This window comes from Drosophila virilis, chromosome X (assembly GCF_030788295.1).
Source record: "Drosophila virilis strain 15010-1051.87 chromosome X, Dvir_AGI_RSII-ME, whole genome shotgun sequence".
Taxonomy (NCBI): Eukaryota; Metazoa; Arthropoda; class Insecta; order Diptera; family Drosophilidae; genus Drosophila; species Drosophila virilis.
In genome coordinates, this window is record NC_091543.1 from 8,579,434 (window position 1) to 8,602,045 (window position 22,612).

The 22,612-nt window shown below is 38.2% G+C and overlaps 1 protein-coding gene across 3 annotated transcripts in view; it reads left to right on the forward strand.

Moving 5' to 3' along the window:
- Positions 1-6,286: 6,286 nt before the first annotated feature.
- The window catches only part of Tbh (Tyramine beta hydroxylase), a 34,078-nt gene continuing 17,752 nt past the window's right edge, over positions 6,287-22,612 (forward strand). For 2 of the 3 annotated variants that reach the window (XR_011416268.1, XM_002057000.4), the window contains exons 1-2: positions 6,287-6,411; positions 9,509-9,798. Coding sequence is in view for 2 of the 3 variants with exons in the window: in XM_002057000.4 (XP_002057036.2) it covers positions 9,633-9,798 (166 nt within the window). In the remaining variant the exon portion in view is untranslated. The remainder of the gene's footprint in view (positions 6,412-9,508; positions 9,799-22,612) is intronic. The other variant, XM_032440637.2, reaches the window with a different exon arrangement.

Here is a 22,612-nt window from a genome sequence, read left to right on the forward strand (position 1 = left end):
ATCTAAATTCGGCAAGTCGTTTATAATCTTTAGTATAAACATATATTCTTAAAAACTATACTTATTGCTTTTCTATTTGTGAACAATTATTTGAACTGGCGACCTGCCTGATTTGTTAGTCGGTCGCCCAGTTAGCCAGGTGCAACTGGTTCACATTTGCGAGCGTTCACTGTAGGCTGAAGTCATATGCTCTTTGTCCGATTACCAGTTAATTGCGCATCCTTGTGCTATGTTGTCGTATTTGAATTGCACTTGCAAATAGAGTTTAATAAATGTCATTTAAATTGTGCTAAGAATTTTTTGGCTATTCAGCTTTGCCAAACGAGAATAATTGCTGACTGGCTGGCAAATTGAATGAATGCATGCTTAAAAAGAGACAGCAACAAAAAAAGGCAAACCAAATTCATTGGCATGAAATAAATGCAGATTTTTTTTTTTTTGGTTGATTTGTACAAATTTTAAATTTCAATAAACTAATCAAATATTTGAAATGCATGCATGCATGGGGAATTCCATATAATAAAAGAGGCATGCGAGCGAACGAATAATGCTGCACTCTTGAGTCTGGCGTTCAAATGGGCAAATGCTGTTGACGACTCCGGCTCCGGCTTCGGCACCGGATGATGTATAGAGATCGGTCGGCAGTTGCTTGTCTCTATATTGGTATCGGCTTTAATTAAAAAGTTACCTGTAAAAATGTTTAGCCATTTTGTCTGGCAGCCATTGCAAATGTTTGCCAGCTAGGGCAGCGGGGCGAGGCCAAAGTAAGGACTCGAAGGCTGCACTCAACAAACCAACTAAGCAACCAAGCGAAGCAACTAACCAACCAACCAACCAACCAACCAACCGACCATCGAAGCTGCCAGTCAATGGAATTTTACCGGTTTTGCGGTGCTAGCTAAACTTTCTATTCGATTTTCTTGCACACGTTGGCCATGCAATTGGTTTTGGCTCCCAGCTCAAACCCAGTCCAAGTCGCAGTCCAAGTCCTGCACCGCACAGTCGTATCCGTGTCCATATCCCGTTCGACATAGTTGGATAACGTTGCGTATTGTTGTTGGCCCAACTCTTCCAACTGTTCCTAGCACGCCCCCACTCGGTCGGCTACAACCTTTCACCCATTCACCTGGTTACCTTTTGCCACATATTTCTATATCAATTTGCGTTTACATATTGCATTTTAATGAATTTTCTGTTACCATTTGAGTTGGTCCAAGTCTTTCGGCTTGGCAATTCGACCCTATTTAAATTGCATGACCTCAACGTCAAATGGCACTCGTTTTGTATTGCCCACGGGCAATACGAAAACATTAATTAAAAAATAGTGAATTGTTTTATTACAGTTCGGAGAATTTAAATAACAAAGACTTGAACTAATGTCTAATTTAACGAGCCTTGGGCTCGGTTCAAGCCATGTAATTAAAACGCAGCGCGAAGCGAACCACTTAGATGTTATGGATCTGTAAGCCTGATTTCTATACCCTGTAAGTGAAGATAACCGAATGAGATAGCAGCGAATAGCTTTATGAATTTGGGCCCGAAACTTAACCAAATCTTTGAACCTCATTTCCATCTAGCAGGGTTGGATCAAACATCTCTGCAAATGTTTTTGCAGCCCATCGGATGGTCAACAAACTAATTGCATACAACCGTTTTTCACGAGTTTTCCACAGTTGCGAGTGGAACTTATCAAAACCCCGTGTTAACATGGAACCGCATCACATAGGGTTATATCAGTGTGGTTTGGGTTTGACACCCAATCAGTCAGTCAGAAATGCATTTGGATTTTTCATTAATGAATATCGAAGATATTGAAAAAAAAGGGACCTTTTTACGAGCTCTTCTGTATGGCCTGACAAATATTGAATTTCATTTGTATAGGCACAAGAAATAAGTTGAACTAGTTGTGAACCGGCAATAAATTGGTCATCAGCTGTGCCAAATGAATTGAAGACCTTTCTGGCAAATGGGTAATCATATTTTTGCGCCATTTGTTATTTTAAATAGCTGGGAGGGAGACTGAATCGTAAACACTTTGGGTATCATAATATCTGCTGGGTCGAAGGGCAAACTATGTCCAGCATTTTTTTGCCCCATTCACAAATCGAACTGAAAATCGTTCAATTTGTACTTATATACTGTATATATATATATATATATATATATATATATGCATGCATTTATATGCTATGCAATGGAAGTGAACATAATTTGAATACAAATCGCTGCATATTTATTTTATAGCCATTGCATACTTTTCGGGGCGAAGCGAACCACTGACTGCTTGGCAAGTGGCGTCATCCTTATCTGTGTCAGCGTCAGTAGCCCTACTCTTTGCGGTTGTGGTTATTCGTATACCCTGTACCCCAATACCCTGTACACATTGTGTATGTTGCTGTGAGTCCATAAGCTGCACAAACTTGTGATGTGTATTAGCACTAGCTCCGATCTCAGAGTTTTGAGGCCTTTCCGCCACTAGCCCAAAATTGAACAATTACAATAACCGCACTCTTTCCTATATAGAGCTGATTTCTGGTACATAGGCGCCCATGAATGTCCCCTTAAGATGTTAACAATGGCATAAAAATCGGGCATTTAATGCACCAGTTATTGAGAATTGAAATGTTGCCAATTGTTGAAGCTGTGTCTAGGGTAACCAGTGGACGGGCTTTCCACTGAAAGTTGCTGTTGTTGCTGCTGCCGCTTGATGTATTTCATGAATTCTTTATCTAGTCGGTTGCCAGTTGCCATTTGGTTCAAGTTGTGAAAGTGAAATGCGAGTCGCCCCGCACGACAGGAAGCAGCTCCAGTTGCCCTTGCTCGTTGCTCGAGTTGCCATGTGCCTTGTGCCTGCCGCCTGCCGTCAGCTGCAACTGTGTAACATTATGACAGCTCAAACTTATTTTATGGCGTGAGTAAAATGAGCTGAATCAGCAGCTGTGGGTTGGGGGCGGTCAAAACAATTGTCAAATGGCAGACAGCAAATGTAGTCAACGCTATTTGTGGCAGCAACCGAAACGTGTGGCAAACTTTGTCTGCGATGCAAAAAACATGCGAGTGGCAACAGCGCAAACATTGCGCAAATACTTTACGCATCTGCTGGCAGCATGTCGTCTGCTTTGGCTGTTGCTGTTGCAGTTGCAGTTGCAGTTTCAGATGCTAATGTGGCGCCAAATGTTTGGCAACTGAGCCAAGTGTCACCGTGCAGCAGCCGCGATGCGGGTTAACATAAACACAGATCAATCTCAATCACACTCATGTCTGTCTATCTGTGTGTGTGTGTGTGTTTGCACAAATTGGTTGCAATGATGATTGAGCAGCTGACAAGTACAGATACATTTGCGCTTGCCATTGCATCTTGTGCATAATTTAGACTTGTCTAGTTCAACTGTAAATTAGGCTTATCGGTAATTGTTATCGATTTAACAGCAGCTTTGCTTTTGGCCAAAAAAAACTGTCAATTAAGGCCATTTGTGGCAATTTTGACGTTTCTTCTTGAGAAACAACAGCTCTCAGGCGGGCCTTTCACAGTTCTTTCTCCAAAAAAAAAAAAAAAAAAAAAAAAACACAATCATCTATATTTATTGGATTCATAAGTCTAATGTAAGAATTTTGTGGAAAACATAAATATTCTTTATCTGTGTGTGCTAAATTTTGGGTCTCTAGATCTAATAAGCTTAAAAAGCAGCAGTACGATAACGATTGCTTATCGATTTCACGACATTGGCGAAAGTTATCGAAAAAAGAGATAAACGTTCCCAAACTGAAACATTTAAGACCCGGATATGATCCATAAGTTGAATGTAGCCAATTTGTGGGTAGGTTAAATATTCTGTAGACTAAATGTTGTGACTTTTATTTAAATCGATTTCGCGGAATCGAAGAAAGTTATCGATGATTTGAAAACAAACTTGATTTTCGCGTTCCAAATTCCAAGACTCTAGCATTTTTACGACACACAAATGGGATATGTCTCCTTCTGTCTGTTACATTATAGCCACATTTGGCTATTTTCAGCGGGTCACGGGTGTGAGAAAGATCCACTTCAAGTTTTGTAATTCATTAATAATTACGCTTCTAATTGCCACTGGCTAAACGGCGCTCTTTTGCACGTGTCCACTGCAGTGAAATGCTCCAACGATTTGGCTCCTTATTATTATTTTTTTTTGGTTTGTTTAGGCTAACAGTTGGAGGTGTTAGCCATTTGGCCGCCTTTAAATGTCACGGGCTGGCTTGGCATTTGAATAAGTACCCTCGTTATTTAGTCGCCTTAATGACGCTGTCATTTGGACGACTCACCTGTCGCGAAAGGTAATTTTCGCTATTGATTTTTAATTTCGATTTTAAATAAGTCAGTGTCACTTTTACTTTTGCCTGTTAAAGGTTAACTTCTTGATAAATTATTATTATGAAAATCAGCTTTTTACTAAATGTTTATGGCGAATATTTGATGGATATGCTCTTACCATGCTTCTATGTTATGTAAAAACTTTTCCACCATAAAACAGTTTTTATATTATTTATTTAATTTTTTTTTTATTGGCATCAACGAGTATTTAGACAAATGAATACATAAACGTAAAGTTGATTTTAATGAAAAAATTCCATTGTTTAAATTGTTCACTTGTTGTTGGTTAAATTGTTAGCAAAATATCTAATTAAATAACAATCAAATTCCATAGAGCGTAAAAAGTTGTTGCCTCAACAATAAAGCGGCAAACTTTGCTCAAATTGTTGTTAAAATACTTTTTATAAATAAAATCGCAAGTAAATAATTAAGCACGCGTGCCACGTAACATTACATTAAGCCTTAAACATTAAACATTGCTACATAATAACCTATTTAAATTGGAATTTTTTAAGATTTAATTTAATAAGTATAATTGCATTAAGCAACCGAAACGCTTTCGCTTTTTATGGGCAGCAATTTTTCGATTTTTGAAGGCCAAGGTCATATTTTTATTTATTTTTGACATTTTTTTATCTAAGCAAATGATTTCATTTTTTTTTTTTTTTTTGTCTTTTATCTCTTTCGTGGTTTCGAATCGCAAACCCTCGCGCCCAATGTGCTAACATGAACTAAAGAATTAAGCAAAAATTTATGGAAAAATATAATATGCGAATATTTCATAATAATTTATGAAGTGCCTGAAATTGTTTTCGTTAATAATTTGTTAATGTCGAGTCTTTTTACAAACAAATTAACATTAATTACTTTCGTTTTAAATAATGGAATAATAAATAAACGTAAATGAACAGAAAATAGCTGCTTACCGAAACGGGCAATTTTTTATAGCATGCTTTTTGGAGCTTTAAAATTATATAAATAATTGTTAGCTTATTTAAACATGTTTAAAAGTGTTGCAAATAAAATGCGTCGCAATTGTGTTCAAAAATGCAATTAGCCTTAATCGTATTTTGGAAAATGCTAGGGTATTTAAAATGCAGGATATTATGCGGTTGACTCTACATAATTAATTGGTGTAGTTTTTTCTTTTTGTTTAATTTTTTTTTTTTTTTTTTTTTGTAAATAAATGATTGCATTTACCTGACATGCAGACACATGCAAATGCACACATGTGTGTAGGTGTTACGCACAGTTGACACGGTAAATTACCAGTTTAAATAATATTCAGCATATGCATTGCAATTGCATTTTCCGTAATTGCCAAAATAATCGTAATTACGCGTATAAAGGGCAGACGCACACATACGCACACACACACATACAGAGTCCGACAGGACAGAGTCCGACAGGACAGATACATAGTTAATTGAGCTGTAGCAGGCTTTACAATTGTTCTTGTTACTGTTATTTGTAATTGCTGTTGTCCTTTGCTGTTGTTGTTCTTCTTCTTCCTCTTCTTGTTGTTGTTGTTCTTGTTGTCATTAATGCGAGTGTTGGCACTTTCGCACGCAGCAAGCAGCTGCTTTTTGCTGTTGCCCTCCCTCCAGCCAACGCGCCAACATTGTGAAAAAGTTTGCTGGTAAACACATTCATAAAGCAAATATGCAGGCAACCAACCAACCAACCAGGCAGCGTTGCCCAACACCAACAACAATGCCAGCATCGCTGCCAGCGTCGCTGCCCGTTGTTGTTGTCGTTGTCGTTGTCGTTGTCGTTGTCGTTGTCGCTGCCAACACGGACATATGCTAAACGCCAGCGAATAACACAAGCAAGGCCCAGCCAAAGCGAGCCGAGTCGAACCGAATCGCAACGAACCGAACTTAAGCCGAACGCCAGCCGTTGGCGTCTTAGTATAAAAGCCGCTGGCAGCAACAATGCCGTTCAGCATTCTACGTGCGGCAGGCGTAGGGCGCATAACATACACAGCGAATTGGCAGAGCCGAGACAGCAGCACTGGCAGAGACGCGTTCTTAAAAAGCGCGCGCAAAAGCATTGCTTGAACGGTAAATGTGAAACGGTTAAAACGGCACAAGAGTCGCGCGCGAATTGAGCCCTGTTTACTTTGCCATTATAAATCCGGCGAGCGCTTTGTTTGTGTTTGTGTTGATGTTGGCAAAAAAAAAAAAAAAAACCCAAAGGAAAAGAACATTATTTTCTTGTGCCTTTTCTCTGTTATTTTTTGTTTTTTTTTTTTTTTTGTTGTGTCCATTTTGTTGTTGTTAGTGTGCAAAGTGCATAACCAAGAAAATAACCGGCCAAAAATTGCAAACGGAAAAGGAAAACGGAAAGTGTTGCATTTCCGTGTCGTCTGCAGTTTACAGTTGCTGTTGTTGTTATTGTTGTTGTTGCTGTTGTTGTTGTTGTTACCTTCGACGATTTTGGGCATATTTGGCATCTTTTGGGCGCCGCATAAAATGGCCGCAGGTGCTGCCGTCAAGTCGCATCAATATTTCGGATTTTGGCCATAAACAAATTCTCGCCAATATCCGTTGACCTTTTCAAAATGGGCCAAAACAAATTGCAAATTGCATCGTAAAATCATATAATTCATGATTTACGGCCTTTTCGTGTTATCAATATGCAAGAGGAAATTACGTTTTATTATACACTGTGCGAAAAATTGCCCAAGTCTGTTTGATCACATTTTTTTTAATATTCAACTGTAAAAACTCTATTTAAATGTGTTCATTTAAATATATTTCATATGTTGCAAATATTTTGGACTATTTTTGCTTGAACAATTTGTTTATTTTTGTTTAAAGTGTAATTTTTCACATTAATTGAAAAAAAATTTTTATTTCAGAGCATCTTTTTGCAGTCTTGGAGCATTGTTTACTGATCCATAAAATCATAAATTTACATAAGTTTATTTACAAAATAATATAAAAGTGTGCAATATTTTTTTTTTAAACAAAATGTACGAAACATTTTATATTCAATTTCATGTATTCTCTCCTGTTTTTCTCAATAGGGCAGAGATCTTAAAAATAACTAAAAAATTAATATTTCAAAATAAGTTATATGTTTTCTGTGAAACTTGTTTATGCTTGCTCAAGGAATATTTTTCTTTATATAAAGTGAAGAACCCAATAGATTATCATTAACAGATTAACACCATAATAACTAGACTATATATTGTTTATATCTAAAACCAAAAGGGTTGGACATTTAAAGGAATAAAAAAATAAAAAATAGCATAAAAGAATTTCAGAATTTTTGAAGTTTTTTTTTTATAGTTTCTATATCCGACCTCCTTTTCATTCGCTTAATTTTTATGCTGAAAAACAACAACTAGAATCCAGATTTTTATTTAAACTTTAGCAATTAAAATGTCTCAAAAAAGAGCAAATTTTATTTATTTTTTATTTATTTCGTAAAATGTGTGAAGACTTTTCCGTTTGAAAGGGAGTTTTTGCATTAAACTCTTTAATTAAAGTAGTTTATCGTGCTATCTTCTTCGTGTTTTTTTTTTGTCAACTTTATAGTATGTATTTTATATATTTGAAAAACAATTTGCTTTTTTGCTGGTGGCTAAGGGAGGCGGGGGGAGGTTGGGTGCTGGGCTGGAAGACCACAGAGAAAACCAATTGAAATGAAGTCCTTTTTAAGCCAAGTCAGGCAACGTTGAGCCGCATTACTGCACAAATGTCTGAATCTGTCATTTTCGCAAGAAAATCTTCCTATTTCAGCAACGGCAGTACGTGGGATATCAAAATGGAAATTGCATTCCCAGCAACACGTACAGAAAGTTGCCAAGTTTTGCTTCGAATTTAAGTACTTTCCAAAGTATTTCGTTTAGCGGGCGGCTCTCCGACATAAAAGTTGGACCCAAAAAAAAAAAAAACAAGAAGAAGAAGCAGAAGAATAACAACAAAAGGCACGCTAGAAATTGCATTTTAATTTGCTTTCAATTTCGTTCACTGTACACCAGAAAAAAAAAGAAGCTTATAACATAATGCCAGATGGCCTGAATCTAATTGGAAAGGTGGTCCATATGTATATATAGGTATATGTATGGAGACAATATGAGCTAATTGGGCAGCTGAAATTATCCAATTTGATGGAATGTAAATTTTATAAACCAAATCTCTAGAAAAAATGCTTGCCATGAAACGAACTTATTATAAAAAATATGTATCAGCGCATGGAGTCAAAGGAAATGCATCATAAGCTGAGCGCTGGTCATCAATCAGTCAGTTCGTCAGTCAGTCAGACAGTACATTAGTCAGTCTGTCAATCAATCAGTCAGTCAGTCATTCAGTACGTCAGTCAATCAGTCAGTCTGACAGTACGTCAGTCAATCAGTCAATCAGTCAGTTCATCAGTCAGTCAGCCAGTCAGCCAGTCCGTCAGCCAGTCCGTCAGTCAGTCACTCTGTCAGTCCGTCATCAATCAGTCACTCAGTCAGTCAGTTAGTCAATCACTCGGGACAAACAAATTAATATGTGTATTAAATGCCAGTGTTGTGTGCAGTTGATCCGTTTGATTGATTATACTTTAGTTTAACATGGTAAATGTGCAGTTTAATGTGATGCAACAAATTGAAAGCCATTTTAATCAAGTTTATATTGCGTTTCCATGGAAATGTTTTATTATAGCAGAGAGAAATAAAGAGAGAGAGGGAGAGAAAGAGAGAGAGATAGCTAGATATAAAGCTTCACTTGATTAGCGCCGTTTTGGCATGACAAATGTATCGTTATATTTAGCATTGCCACCCTGTCAAACTTTTGGCTACATCACACGCCCAAATGCACCGCACTCAGACTATCTTGCCATGCCAATTAATACAGAGGGAGATAGAGATAGTGAGACAGATAGAGAGAGAGAGAGAGCGAGAGTCAGCCAGTGGTTGGTCACAATGTCAGTTTGGCTTGCGTCGTGCACGTAGCTGTGGCACGTTGAGAACTTTTTAAATAAGTTAAAGCCACTGCGGAGCAATGAGAGTTAAAAACGATGGCATGAGGCACGAGTCTGTGCGACTTGCGGGCGCAGAAAAGTATGCTGCACAAATTGTGCCAATTGCGCGCCGTATAAATTAAGTCAAAAAACCACAATAGTGACTAATTTAAATTTATATATATATTTTTTTTTTATTTTAAGCATTTTTGTGCTTACGATCGAACAAGAACAACAACAAGAACAACTCAAACAGGCACTCAACGACAGCAACGCGCTTTATAAACGATAAACGGTTAACAGCGGGCGATTATCGTAACTGTCAAAAATGTCGCTGCAGCCAAGCAAGGGCCAAACGGTTGTCGGCAAAAGAGAGCAGCATAAAGGGAAGCAGCAGCAGCAGCAGCTAAAACAACAAAGGCAATCAATGCAGCTGCTGCCCGTTATTGCAATGCTGCTGCTGCTGACGCAACCGCTGAGCGTCTACGCAAATCGTAAGTACAACGAAAAACGTGAGAGCAAAAGCTGTAGAGCGTAAAAGAGAGCAGATTCAGCTTTGAGTGATCGCCTGAAATTCATAAGGCGACGAAACGTCACTTTGAGCTTTAATGCTCTCTTTTAATCTATTTCATTTTACTATCTTTAAATTAAACATAAATTAAGAGCACATGTGTTCCAAACGTACTCTGTTCCACGAAAGAGTATATTTTTTGCACAAGAATTTATTATGAACTTCTTTTAAATGCATTTTTAATGAAAATACGTTTTTGTTTCCTGCTCCATATAAATATGTAGTTAGGTTTTTGAACATTTGCATATTAATTTGGTTACGATGTTTGTCTTCTTCTTTTGCACATAACATATTTTTAAAAAGCTTAGTTGAAACATTTACAGGAAACTTTTGTGCTTTAGAACATAAGGAAAAATGTGTGCATCGGTCTATGGACAAGTTTATGTGCCACATGTGGCAGCCACTGGGAATTGATGAAAGAGACAACAAGAGTTGCAATTAAATTGCAAAGTACAAACAAAAACTAATTATGTTAATTACATTTTGTACATTGTCGAAAATATTTGAAGCATTTATTGCAGTTTTTGTTAAATTTGTAAGGGAGCTTATTAATCCAGCACTAATTTGTTCTTTTTTACACAAAATTAATTTTATTGAAAAAGTTTTTTTGTGCGCATCTCATTTTAACACAGACAATTAGTAACTCTTCCCTTTCACCAACTCCGTACAATTTCAGCATGGCCACGAGCACAGCTCAGTGCAGATTGCTGCTAAAAGAAGAGAGGTAGAGACCGAGAGAGAGAGTGAGAGTGTGAGAGCATGTTGAGCTTTGAGTGATTCCCTGAGTGTTTGACTAACATGTAAGCGCAGCTCATGTGAATGTTGAGCTTAGTCGCGAGCATAGCTCAGCGTAGAGTGCAGCTCGAATAAGAGTAAGAGAATGAAAGAGTGAGAGATTGACAGTGTGAGCGCAAGCTTAGCTTTGAGTGAGCAACATACTGATAAGAGCAACTCATGTGAATGCACAGCTTAGTCGCGAGCACAGCTTAGATCGGTGTGCAATTCATTGACTGCTGCTTGGTTACATTTTCTTTATAACGGTTTACTGTTGCTCTGTGTTTATGGCGGCTGCCACTTAACGATAGCTGCAAAAAAGTAACTCATACGCCGCATTGTACAATCTCATATGCAAAAGCATGCGTTTGGCATTAAGTTATCACAATCCAATGGATATATTGAGCAGGGTGAGCACGACTGTGTGTCTGTGTCTGTGTGTGTGTGTGTTTGTGACACGTTTGCTTGTTTGTATATTTCTTCCTTACAAGCATTAACATATACCTATACAATCACACACACACACACACTCACAGACAGTCAGACAAGCACAGCCACTGAAGGAGCTGCACGACAGCTTCCACAGCGAGTTCAAAGTAGTTGGCTCCGGGTTGCCCAATGGCCCAATGACGACGCGTTGGTTGCCAACAAGACGCGTATTAAAAATCAATAGAACCTACAAATGTATCCGTCCATCGGCTGAAAAGGACAACAAGAATAAAAAAAAAAATAGCACCCACACACACATTTCTGTGGCGCCGTCTTTGGCTCGTTGCACAGCACAAATGTAATGAAGCTGTGCAGGTGTGTCTGTCTTCGTGCTGTGTGTGTGTGTGTGTGTGTGTGCTTGCTGACATTGATCGATAACGATTATATGGCGATACATTTGAATTGCTGCGAACAAAGTAACTTTCAAGTGTTGTGCAATGAACATTTATTGATGTGAGTGCAGCAAAATAGTTGTAGCACCTTATAGTTGCAATTGATATCATTGTGATTAATAAGGCCGAAACTAATGTGATATATACTATCCATAACCGTACTTGCATTTTAAAGTCTTACAACTTCTATAAACTCACAAAAGTATGCTACAAAGTAGCTTCAAGTGTTGTGCAACGCTCATTAAGTGTTGTGCATGTAGTTAATCTAGAATAGAGCATATCTCAAGCTGTTAACCGAGAACATTAATTTGATATGTTATCGATAATCGCAGTTTCAATGTGTCGCTTAATTTAAATAAACTCATCTATGTGTGCAACATGTGTTTAAACATGTCCTTTTAATACGCTATTAAAATCGAATGTAAAACATATTCGTGATTGATGGGCGACCCCCACCATTCATTTCATTCCATTTCTCCCGAAATCGAACTCGGCAGTGTATCAATGCAAATCACATAAATATCTATATATATATATATATATATATGTGTAGTTATATGCGGTGGGCTCCTTAATAAAATTGTGATAGGTCCGATGTCCTTACTTTGCCATCGTTAATGCCCACTAGTTGAGAGCGTCTGATTAGTGTTGGCTAAAGCCGCACGCCAGTGTTTGTTATGCCGGCAAAGTGCTCCATAAACACAATAACATGGCCCTTCAACTGAAATAAAATCACAGACTCTTCGTCATGTGGCTTTCGGCTTGCCATTGCCTTGGCTCGACTCCCTATGTCCTGTGCTAGTTGTCCTTCTCCTCCCCTATTTTACTTTCTATTTTATTCGCTTGTTTTCGTTTTCTTTTTTTTTTTTTTATTTTTTTTTTTATACCCTATATGTAAGCTTACATCGAATGGGCGGTAAGGGTACAATAAAGTTTTTGCTAATGTGCATGGATTCCACTCCATAAAGTGCATAACTTATATTCGTGGCCATCTATCGTGCTGATATATAAAAGTTATTCGCCTTATTTCTTGTTTAAAGCGCCAACTAGCAATATTTTATTTTGGTAGCATTTGATATTCAAAAACAGCAGAACTAGCTTTGACTTTTCCAGCATTATAAGATAATATATAAATATGTTATAACATTTTTGTTATTGAAATAAATATCGATTTTGTATTGTCGATCTCTTTCTAGTTTCGCAACACTTATTGAAACATGTATATTCGTATCCGTTGAAAATAATCGATCAGCAATCAATAAGAATATCGATACAGTCGATCGCTTTGCAGCACTTCAATTTCACAAAATATACAAAAACCTTCATTGATTTGAGGTTTAATATAAAAACATTTCCATTAGAAAATTTTGAAACTGGCAAAAATAATCCATGATCACAGACCTACAGATTTCTGATAATACATAAATAGATTCCAGAGAACATAGTGTTGATAAACATCAAAATTTAGAAGCAGAGACTGCAGCGTTAATACTATCGATCGTTTCGCAAAACTAAGAAACTTTTTTTGCCTTTAGACCTTACGATATCGAATATAATATTATTACAAACTAGTGTATTATTACAATTAGTGTAAACAAAATTCATTCTTGAAAAGTCTTGGCAAGGCGGAGACTAAGTTGTAAATATTATTGATAAGTCCTTTTAAAATTATTCAGCACTTAACACTTCCCTCTTTTTCTAATGGCCTGTGTTCTGAATTGGGTAAAAGGTGTTAAATGTTTAACAAGCATAAGAAACCATTTCTGACCGCAAAAAGTACATATATTCTTGATTAAGATCTTGATCCTGATTAGGATAACTAGCTTCGTTGCAGTTGCCATGTCCTTCTGCACACCTGTCTATCCCTTTAGGCAAACTTGTCGATTTTGGCCAATATAGATTTATATCTATATGTGTATAGGTATAAATGTATAACTGATTTTTTGTAGGTAGCCTGAATGCTAGTCGAGTTTACTCTGCGCTGCGTTCAGGGTATCTAATAGTCTTGCACACCCGACGGTTTTTTTTTTTTTTTTGATTTATTGACTTGTTTGCCAGCGTTGCTTCTTGTTCTCAGCGATTTTTCGCTGTGTGCATCGTCGATTGCCCTGGCTTAACTTGGCTTTGTTTTTGCTGCCTGCCACCAGCCCAACCACAACGCAGTTCTATCTAGATGTGCTAGTGTGTATGTGTGTTGGTGTGTGCGTGTGTGTGTGTGTGCGTGTGTGTGCGTGTGCGTTGGGTAGCTGTTTAATGGTTGGGGCCATATTGTGCCAAACAATTCAATTTATTTAATCCAGTCGCCAGGCATGTTAATATACCCTGCACATCTATGTAAATATGCAGCTATATGTTGATAAATATATCATATATTATATATATGGCTTATGCACGGGCTACGATATATGCGGAGCTGACATTGGGTTAAGCTAAGCGCGTTGGTCGCGCCGCATTCAGTCGATTTCCGACGGCCGCAACGCGTTTGGCATGGAAAACATTTCCATTTGCGTTCAACTAAGCGGCCATGCTCACCGCTGGGCAACTGGGCTCACCTGGCTCAACGGGCTCACCTGCGTGTTTGTTGTTTTTGTTGTTGTTGCTTTGCTGTGTTTATTTAATTCGCGTAAATTTTTATTAATTTTAATTGAAAGCTTTACGAGCGAGTTTTGTGCCCAGGCGCAGCTGCGCCTTTGTTTATGCTTTAGTTGTTATTGCTGTTGTTGTTGCTGTTGCTGCTGTTATTGTTTTGCGCCACGTTTAGTGTGCCCAGCTGCAGTTTTTGTGTGTGCATGGGCGCCCCACCCTCACTTTTGCGGCCCCCTGTTGCTCCAACTGCTGTTGCTCCTGTTGTTGTTGTTTGCAAAGTGTTTTTGTTTGGACTGACGCTAAGCTGGCTTGGCGCAAATCCCCGTTAAAGTTCGTTGCTACCAACCTTAAGGGGTGCACGAAACCCATGCCCGACCCCCACCACACCTCCTCGTCACCCACTGAGTGGGGCAGTGGGGACTGTGACAGCTGAGGCTGCTCAGCTTGCTGCCAAGATTTACGGTTGATTGAAGTGTTCTCTATGCATGTACTTTTTTGTTTATTCCGAATCCATTGAACGACTGTCAGAACAGGGTATAATAGTTTTGTGCATGTGTATGTAACAGAAATAATCGCCGATAACATTAAGTATTGAAATTCTGGACGAGCCCAATCGATCTATCTGTTTGAAGACGTCTATTTCGAAAGCTTTAACAGCTGGAAACTTAAAATCATATATAGTATGCAGAGCTAGGCAATAATTCTTTCGATATCTTCGCCATTTGCATAATATCGATAAATATCGATTTTGAAATATGGCTTTTAAAGCACAACGCGATAAATCTATGAATTACATGCACCAATGTTTTTATGTACGTTCTCGTTTATTACGCAGAGATTTAGAATATTTAACTTTTGGGTAGCTCTTCCCATTTGCCCTAAAGAAGAACTTTTTTTTGGGGGGAAGTGACTTTTGGTAAAGGCATTTGAGTTCGATATTGATATTTTTTTCTAGGAAAGCTAGGGAAGGAAGATACGTGTATAAGGAGGCTCGACCCGACATTTTCGCCAAGTTTTGACAAACATTTTATGTCGGCTTAGTTTCGCCATAGTTCTTGGGACTTGCTTTTATAAATGAACGAAAAATTGAACAAATAATTCCGAAAAATGGGTTGAATATTTTTGTAAAGTTATGATGTTCAAATTGGAGCTGCGATTTTGACGGAGCTATGAAAATTAAAGTGCTAGTGCAAATAATTTTTAACGGGTTTTATTTCAGTGGTTTTTATTTCGACTGCACTAAATTTTGTAGTTTCGGTTTCACTAAGTCCCTAAACCTGCTATGCAATTTTTTTTACTTTTGTGCTATATTGTTTCCACTGTTCCTATACTACTATCTCATTTCCGAAAGAAAGCGCAATTCACTTCACTAAAGTTGATCAGCTCGAAAGATGAAGAATGCTTGTATTTATGTGACAGGGCTTATCATGCCATGACCTTTTCTTTCTATTTATCTGCTGTAAATAAAGGTTTGGGTCGCTCAGGGCGCAGTGACTAGTGTAGCACGAGCTTAATGGCAAATGATTTTCAAAAAATATACATTCGCACACACACAACACACACACACACACACACGCATACCCACAACCTGCTCCCATTTGGAATGCGCCAGTTTGGGGCGTGTCAGAGGGCAGCCCGCAGCGACTTTTAAAGTTATTGCCGTTCTTATCGTTCGCATCGGCTGTTCTGGCTTGTCAAAGCCAAATCCCTTGACAGTAGCCCAAAAAATACATATATATATATATATATATATATATATATATTTGCTTGCTCATAGCAAGTTTTCAAATGGGGTGTGGAGTGTGGCGACGGGGCTCAACTTCACGTGACATCGGTAAATGCTGTCTAATAATCGTGGCCCCCATCCCATCCATAATCTTTGGGGACCAGCCCATGGCCCAAAAGTATGCAAAAGTATTTTCTGCCGGCTGCAATCAGCCGACAATCAAGCGAATTACACACAAAATAAGCCACAGCATTTTGGCTAATGAGGCGGCCGAGCCGTGTCAGAAGATGCCGACAATCAATAGCCCAGCCAAATAGACCAAATATACCAAATAGACCACCCACTTAGCCAATACATAGATAACCATTTGTATATGTGTGCGTGTGCGAATTTGTGTGTCATGTTTGGGTGCCAGGCCCTCAGTACAATAGGCTAAATTTTTCATAATTGTGGCAAGCGTGAGACTTGGCTGCCCCGAAGTGGCTTTCCTCTGCTTCTTTTATGTATATGGGGAAGAAGCTTGGGCATTTTACTTATAATTTCTTTAATTAGTTCAATTTTCAGTTTATTTTAGTGTAAGGAACTCTCTAGTGTAGGAACTCTAACCCAAGTAAAAGTTGGGCTTTAATCATACTTGGCACACTAAAATGTTGCAACACAATTTCATTTGCTATACAAAAAAGAAAAGAGTCTATAGAGAGAGATCAAATTGTGCACTGAAATTTTGCCGCGGTGAGCATCAATGTGTACCACTGTGCCGAGCAAGAAGTTGACTGAATAAATAATAAACTTAAACATGTGTCCGTGCTGTTCGGGCAAGCAACAAACTTGACAGCATTTCGTTTATTTTCTATTTTGTTTTATTTTTTATTTTATTTATTGTATTTTTTTTTTACTTACTATTTGGGTTAAAGTTTGTGGATCTCGTGTCGACAGAGTCATTTTGATTTAGTAGATTGTGTCCGGAGCATTCCGTGCCCCAGATTCCGAACATTGAACGTGCGAGCCGGCTGATGTGCATGTGGAACGTGGCGGGCACCAACAGAGAGGCCAATAATGTCCATTTTGCGACGTTTGCCAATTTCGAGTCGATTTATTTAGTGGAAACCAATAAATAACCAATGATGTACGAGTGTCTGTGTGTAAGTGTGTCCGCTTTATGCACTTGCATCTCGCTCACCACCTTGTCCTATATCTCGTTCTATATATATATATGTATATGTATATTTATCGTGTCTAGCGCAGTTTATGCCTCGCACGCTCATGGCGCTGGCATTCACGTTCTGCCGGGGAATTCCCCAGAGTGTAGCGCTGACTGCACTCGGGCCTTTCCCATTTCCATTTGCATTCCCCATCCCATTTCCATTCTATTTCATTTGATTCCATTCCATTTCATTTCATTCCATAGCGTTCTATTCAATATCTGCTACTTGCGCAGCAGGCATTATGCATTTCTTAGCAATTGTGTAACAGTACAGATATATAAATATATATATATATTTGCGAAAGCCGAATCATATTTATGTATATTAGTTTGTCTATCTTAAATAGACTCTCAACTAAGTTATGTTAATGTTGCTCATTTCATAAATGTCTTATCAAAATCGATTGACATAGAAACTGTAAGCTTTGAGGATAGTTGGTAAGCAGAAGCAATAAAATTTAAGATTATATAATTTTATTGAGTTAATTTCACTTTGTTATTTCTTTGATTTGTTCTCATAATTTTATGAACTATTTTTTTTATTTTATTTATTTTTTTGTTTTTAAAGAAATTCCCGTTCGATAAATTTCGATAACATGAAAATTGTTGTTCGTGACATGTTAGAAATGTCATTTTTAGGTGAAGCACAGATAGATAAAACTATGAAAAGAATTTATATAAATTTGTATTTATTTGTCTTAATGCTGTTTAATATCTTATATATAGATAAGTGCGGCAATACAGGGTATCAGCTAGTCGACCGAGTGGCCGTGACTAAAGCGCTCTTACTTATATTGTCATCTTTTTGTTTTTTGTTACTTTTTGTTTTTGCGAAGCGCGTTCGCTTGCTACACAATTTAACACTTTGCTGTTGCCCTGGGGTATATTTTAGAATAAGCCAAGCCAAGCCAATTTCAATTTCAGCAGCAATACCTGCCCGGCCACTTGCAACCCCCCCCCGACACGCTGTGGTACATGCGAGTACAATGCATGATGTATGCTATATGCTGTATTCTGCATGCGTTGTCTGCCGGAGTTCGTGCAACGGATTTTCGTTTGGCAAGATGGCGTCGTTCCGTTATTCAACGCATTTCCGTTAACATTACATGCTCATTTCCGCTTCGTGTGGCTTTATTAAGCGCCAGTCACTTTTTGCTCGTCCCAAACAGCCAATCATACACACACATGCACACACACACATGCACACACACACACGCACTCGTACATGTGGTAACATGAGGCGTGTCTGTCACGGCAAGTGCGCTGAAGCAAATGCTGTCCAAAAAGATTTCTCTCTTTGAATTTTGCTTTTGGCAATCGATGCGAAGCCGGTGCGAAATTTTGTTTAGCCAGCTCACTAGTTGGTTTAGTGGGGTCTTACTAAAACCACTTAGCTGGGACAGCCAGGTGACATGTTACATATGTAGCGGGGGAAGGGTGGGCGGGGTCTGGTACGGTGCTCGACTTGCGTTATCTACTTATTTGATGTTTCCCTCGGATACAAATTGAGATATGTTTAATGTGGCGCAAGACTTTTCATCGCTCTGGTCACACTCACAAGTTATGTCGGCTTTAGGGGGCTTTGCGTGGATATTGCGTATATTACTCTGACAGCGAGCGTCACACAGACGTACGCGTATTTTCTCATCTTACTGTCAAAGTTCATGTACAAAAATGTCATTTCATATTTGCCCAGCAACAACAATGTTATATCAAAGTTGTGATCACAGGTGGCAACGCCATGTCGTTAAGTTGCTAACATTGCGTCGCCGGGGTTGCCAATCGGGGCCGAATGTGACAACTTTTATTAATCACCCACTCAAGAAAACACAAGTTGCGGCTGTCAAAAGTTACTTGCATAACAAAGTGGCCGCACCAATATGCGGTTCTCTTAAATATTTAACAGTTTGTCAAATTAGCTGTCACATATTTTGGGGCGATTTAACGATTTTAGTGAACAGAAAGAATGTGCTTAATCAAATCTTGCGAAGCATTGGAGATATACAACCTAACACTTGATTCTGCTTCTTATATGTGTGTTTACTCACAAATTCACAAAGACACGCATGCTAATTTATTGCCATATACTTAACGAAAATGGAACCTGAATTGATATATGCTTATCACTTAAGGAAGCTAATAAGTAGATTTAATACTTATTACAAATACTTATTCTCCAATCATTATACTCTGCCAAGTCTTACTTGAATTCATGAGAATCGCATGGTAGAGCGTTACTTCGTAGCATGGATAGATCGTTATTCAGATCTCACACAGCTGCCGAGTTTTTAACATGAATAGTTAGAAGAATAGTTCAAAGTATCCATTTGGCGACTACCCATTGAGTACAGGATATTGGGCACATTTTTGACTTGACTTAATTTGTTTTGCTTTAATTATAAATATTTATCTTTTATTATGTCAGCTTGCATGCCAATGCGAGGCCACAAATGCTGTCAATTAAATTTTCATTGCTTTAATTAACTAGTTGCTCATCGTCTGCCCACACTTTAAGGGCCCATCAAAGGCGCCGTAGAAAGCCGGCAGGCAAGTGTCAAAATGCCGTTGCCAGGCAATTTGCTTATGCTGAAAATGTCTAAGATGCCGATCCAAAGACTTGGCTTCATTTTTAGCCGTCTCGAATGAGGCGTAAAGTGTTTAATTAACTGCTGTTCTGTTGGCTGTTGCCTGTTGGCAAATATTTGTTAATTTGCCGGCGGCACATCAATTAGCGAGAAAAGTGAATCTATTTTAAATTGATTTTTGCTTGATTAAATTTGCGGCGCCCTAACGGCGGCAGTCAAGCAACAGCTTATAATACACCCTATGAACATTTGAAAACAGGGTATATGCAAATATAGCCAAATTTCGTATGCAGTTTCTTTAGTATGAAATTCGGTTTAATCTTTTGAAAAATGTAACTAATAGATTCGCATTCTTTAGTTATTAACAAATAAGAGAAACTGTACATCTTTTAGTCTATTACTCTCCGTTTGAGTCTGTCTACAGGGCATCTTCTAGTCCATCAATCACAGCAAGAGCTTTTCAATTCGTATGTATTTAGTATGCAGACGCACATAAATACATTCATTTCATTTGACCACATTGTGGCGCAATTTAATTTGATTTTCACTTTCATTTTCATTCTTGGTCCCCATTTCAGCTGCTTGGCATAATATCCAGCCAATTATAAAAGGCGCTGTGGGGCTTTTCTATTCAATTCTCACAAATGTCAGTGGCAAAAAAATTCGCAACTCATTAGCAGCGGCTTACCACAGTTGTTGGGCTTTCGGACACGCCTTTGTTCTGTGTAGGTGCTTAACTTTTCCGGCATGGCCAACGCGAGCATGAATAATGGGTCTGTGCATGGCAAAACTCGTTGTCTTTGACAAACTATACTCAATAATCGGGTTATTTTAGTTTTCCATTGGACCATGTAACGCTTTACAGGTTCCATTGGGTTAGTTAAGGTTAAGCTGGGCTGAGTGTGGACTGGCTTAGGTTAGGCAAGGTTAAGTTTAGGCTATGTATGCTGAGTTCAGGTTAGGTGTGGTGAGTTACATATTGTTTGGGCATGTAAGGATTATGCTCGACAGGATAAGATAAAGCTGCTCGATAAGATCATCTCAAGACATATTGCGTGTGTAAATTTCAATCTGAGCTCCGTTTTTTTTTCGAATTCTGTGTATTAACTAAACATAGAAACAGTTTTATAATTTTTTAATATTTTTCTTGGTAGTTGTTTAGACTTTAATACAACATATATGTATCTCATTGTATATATGTCAGGATTTTCATTTTTTTTTGCGGCGACACATTGCATTTCAATTTATCGCTGATGTCGATGCCCGTTTGATAATAACCAAAAAATCGTCAAATCGGGTCAACGATGCGCTGCATTAGAAATGGGGAAAAAATTTAAATATATATATATATGTATATATATATGTATGAAAAGATGTGAAAACCATTCGGATTCAACGTTAAAGTGCAATGCATCAAGTGCCAAGTGGGAAAAAGCCTCAAGAGCGGCGAAAGTGTCGAGTGGTTTTTACATTTCAAACTCATTAGTACAAACTGACTAAGTGTGTGAGGGATTATTTGTATGTATATATATATATGCATATATATATGTGTGTGTGTGTGTGTGCTGGTGTGTTATTTTCTTAGGTCCAACTGCCGTGTGGGTGATAAAAACTGGAACCAAATTGAATCACAGTACTGCATTTACGATTTGTATTTACATATAGAACGTGTGTATAAATTGGACACACGGATATAATCTATGCTAATGTTAAGCTTTTATTAAGGTACTAAACGCGCACTTGGATTAGCGCAATGCACAGGCGACCGAAACAATGCTATCCGCATATATTGAGCAGCGTGAAATTGAATTTAAAATATGTTATCGATTATTGCCATCGATAAATAGAAGTCAGTTTTATTTATTAGTGAGCTTTAAGTATGTCAGGTAATGTTTGTGATTAATTTTGTGGCATTTGTAACACAATCAAATGCAGTTTGGGCGTACTGGATCCGCGGAACGCGGCAATGAAACACATGTAGGCATGAGGCATGATATATGGGTTATCCATCTGTTACATTCTTGGGACTCTAGTTCTGGAACTTCGTTGTTATATTGGGTATAATTCCATTTCCCATTGCTACCTTGTAACATGTGGAAGTAATTAGCAATGGCTCAAGACTTTATTGTTCTATTTCCATGTTTCTTTAATGTTCTGCATTCTAAAACCATTTATTGGCAGGCTTTCTAAAGCCTTTGCGCATAAGCCCCAAGCGAACGCTTGAATGAAACACTTTCGTAAATTCAAATTTGCCTGACAAGTGGAACATGGCAACTGAAATGAGAAGCAATTGTTAAAATTTGCGATGCACGTGCGACGTTTATTTTGACAGCGAGTGTATGCAAATTTGTAAAAACAAGCTGCTAGATACAAAAAAGACAGCACACACACACACACACACACTAACACATACGCAAACACATCCATTTGTGCATAGCTACATTTAATTTCATTTAATTTAATTTAGTTACATTTTCACAATGCAACTTTTCTCTATTTCCTTTTTTCATTTTGCAAATTCATTTTCCATTTTCATTTTGATTATTATTATTATTATTATTTAATTTTGTTGTGGCACGTTTTGTGTGGTCTCTGATAAAAAGGGGCGCACATGTGCTCCATGTGGAGGTGGTTGGGGCAGTGTGTCTGTGGCATGCCACATGCTGCATTAGCACAAAAGCTGAGCAACTGTTGCGGCTAAAATAATTCAAGCGCGAGCGGCCAGCTGCATGCTGAATGCAAGAGTGTTGCAGACTCTGTCAGTAACATACAACAACATGAGAGGGGGCAAGTGGGCGGGGGTTGACAAGGTGGCAAGGTGGCAAGGGGTCTCATTTAAGCATTTTGTTGGCCCCTGTCAGTTGACAGCGCTTGCGGGCAGCGGCAAAAAGTTTATGGGCCAGCAGCAAAAGTATCTTTGAGATACTTTGCCTGCGCCTGGCTCTCTAACTCTAGCTGTCTGCGTGTATTTGTGTGTGTGT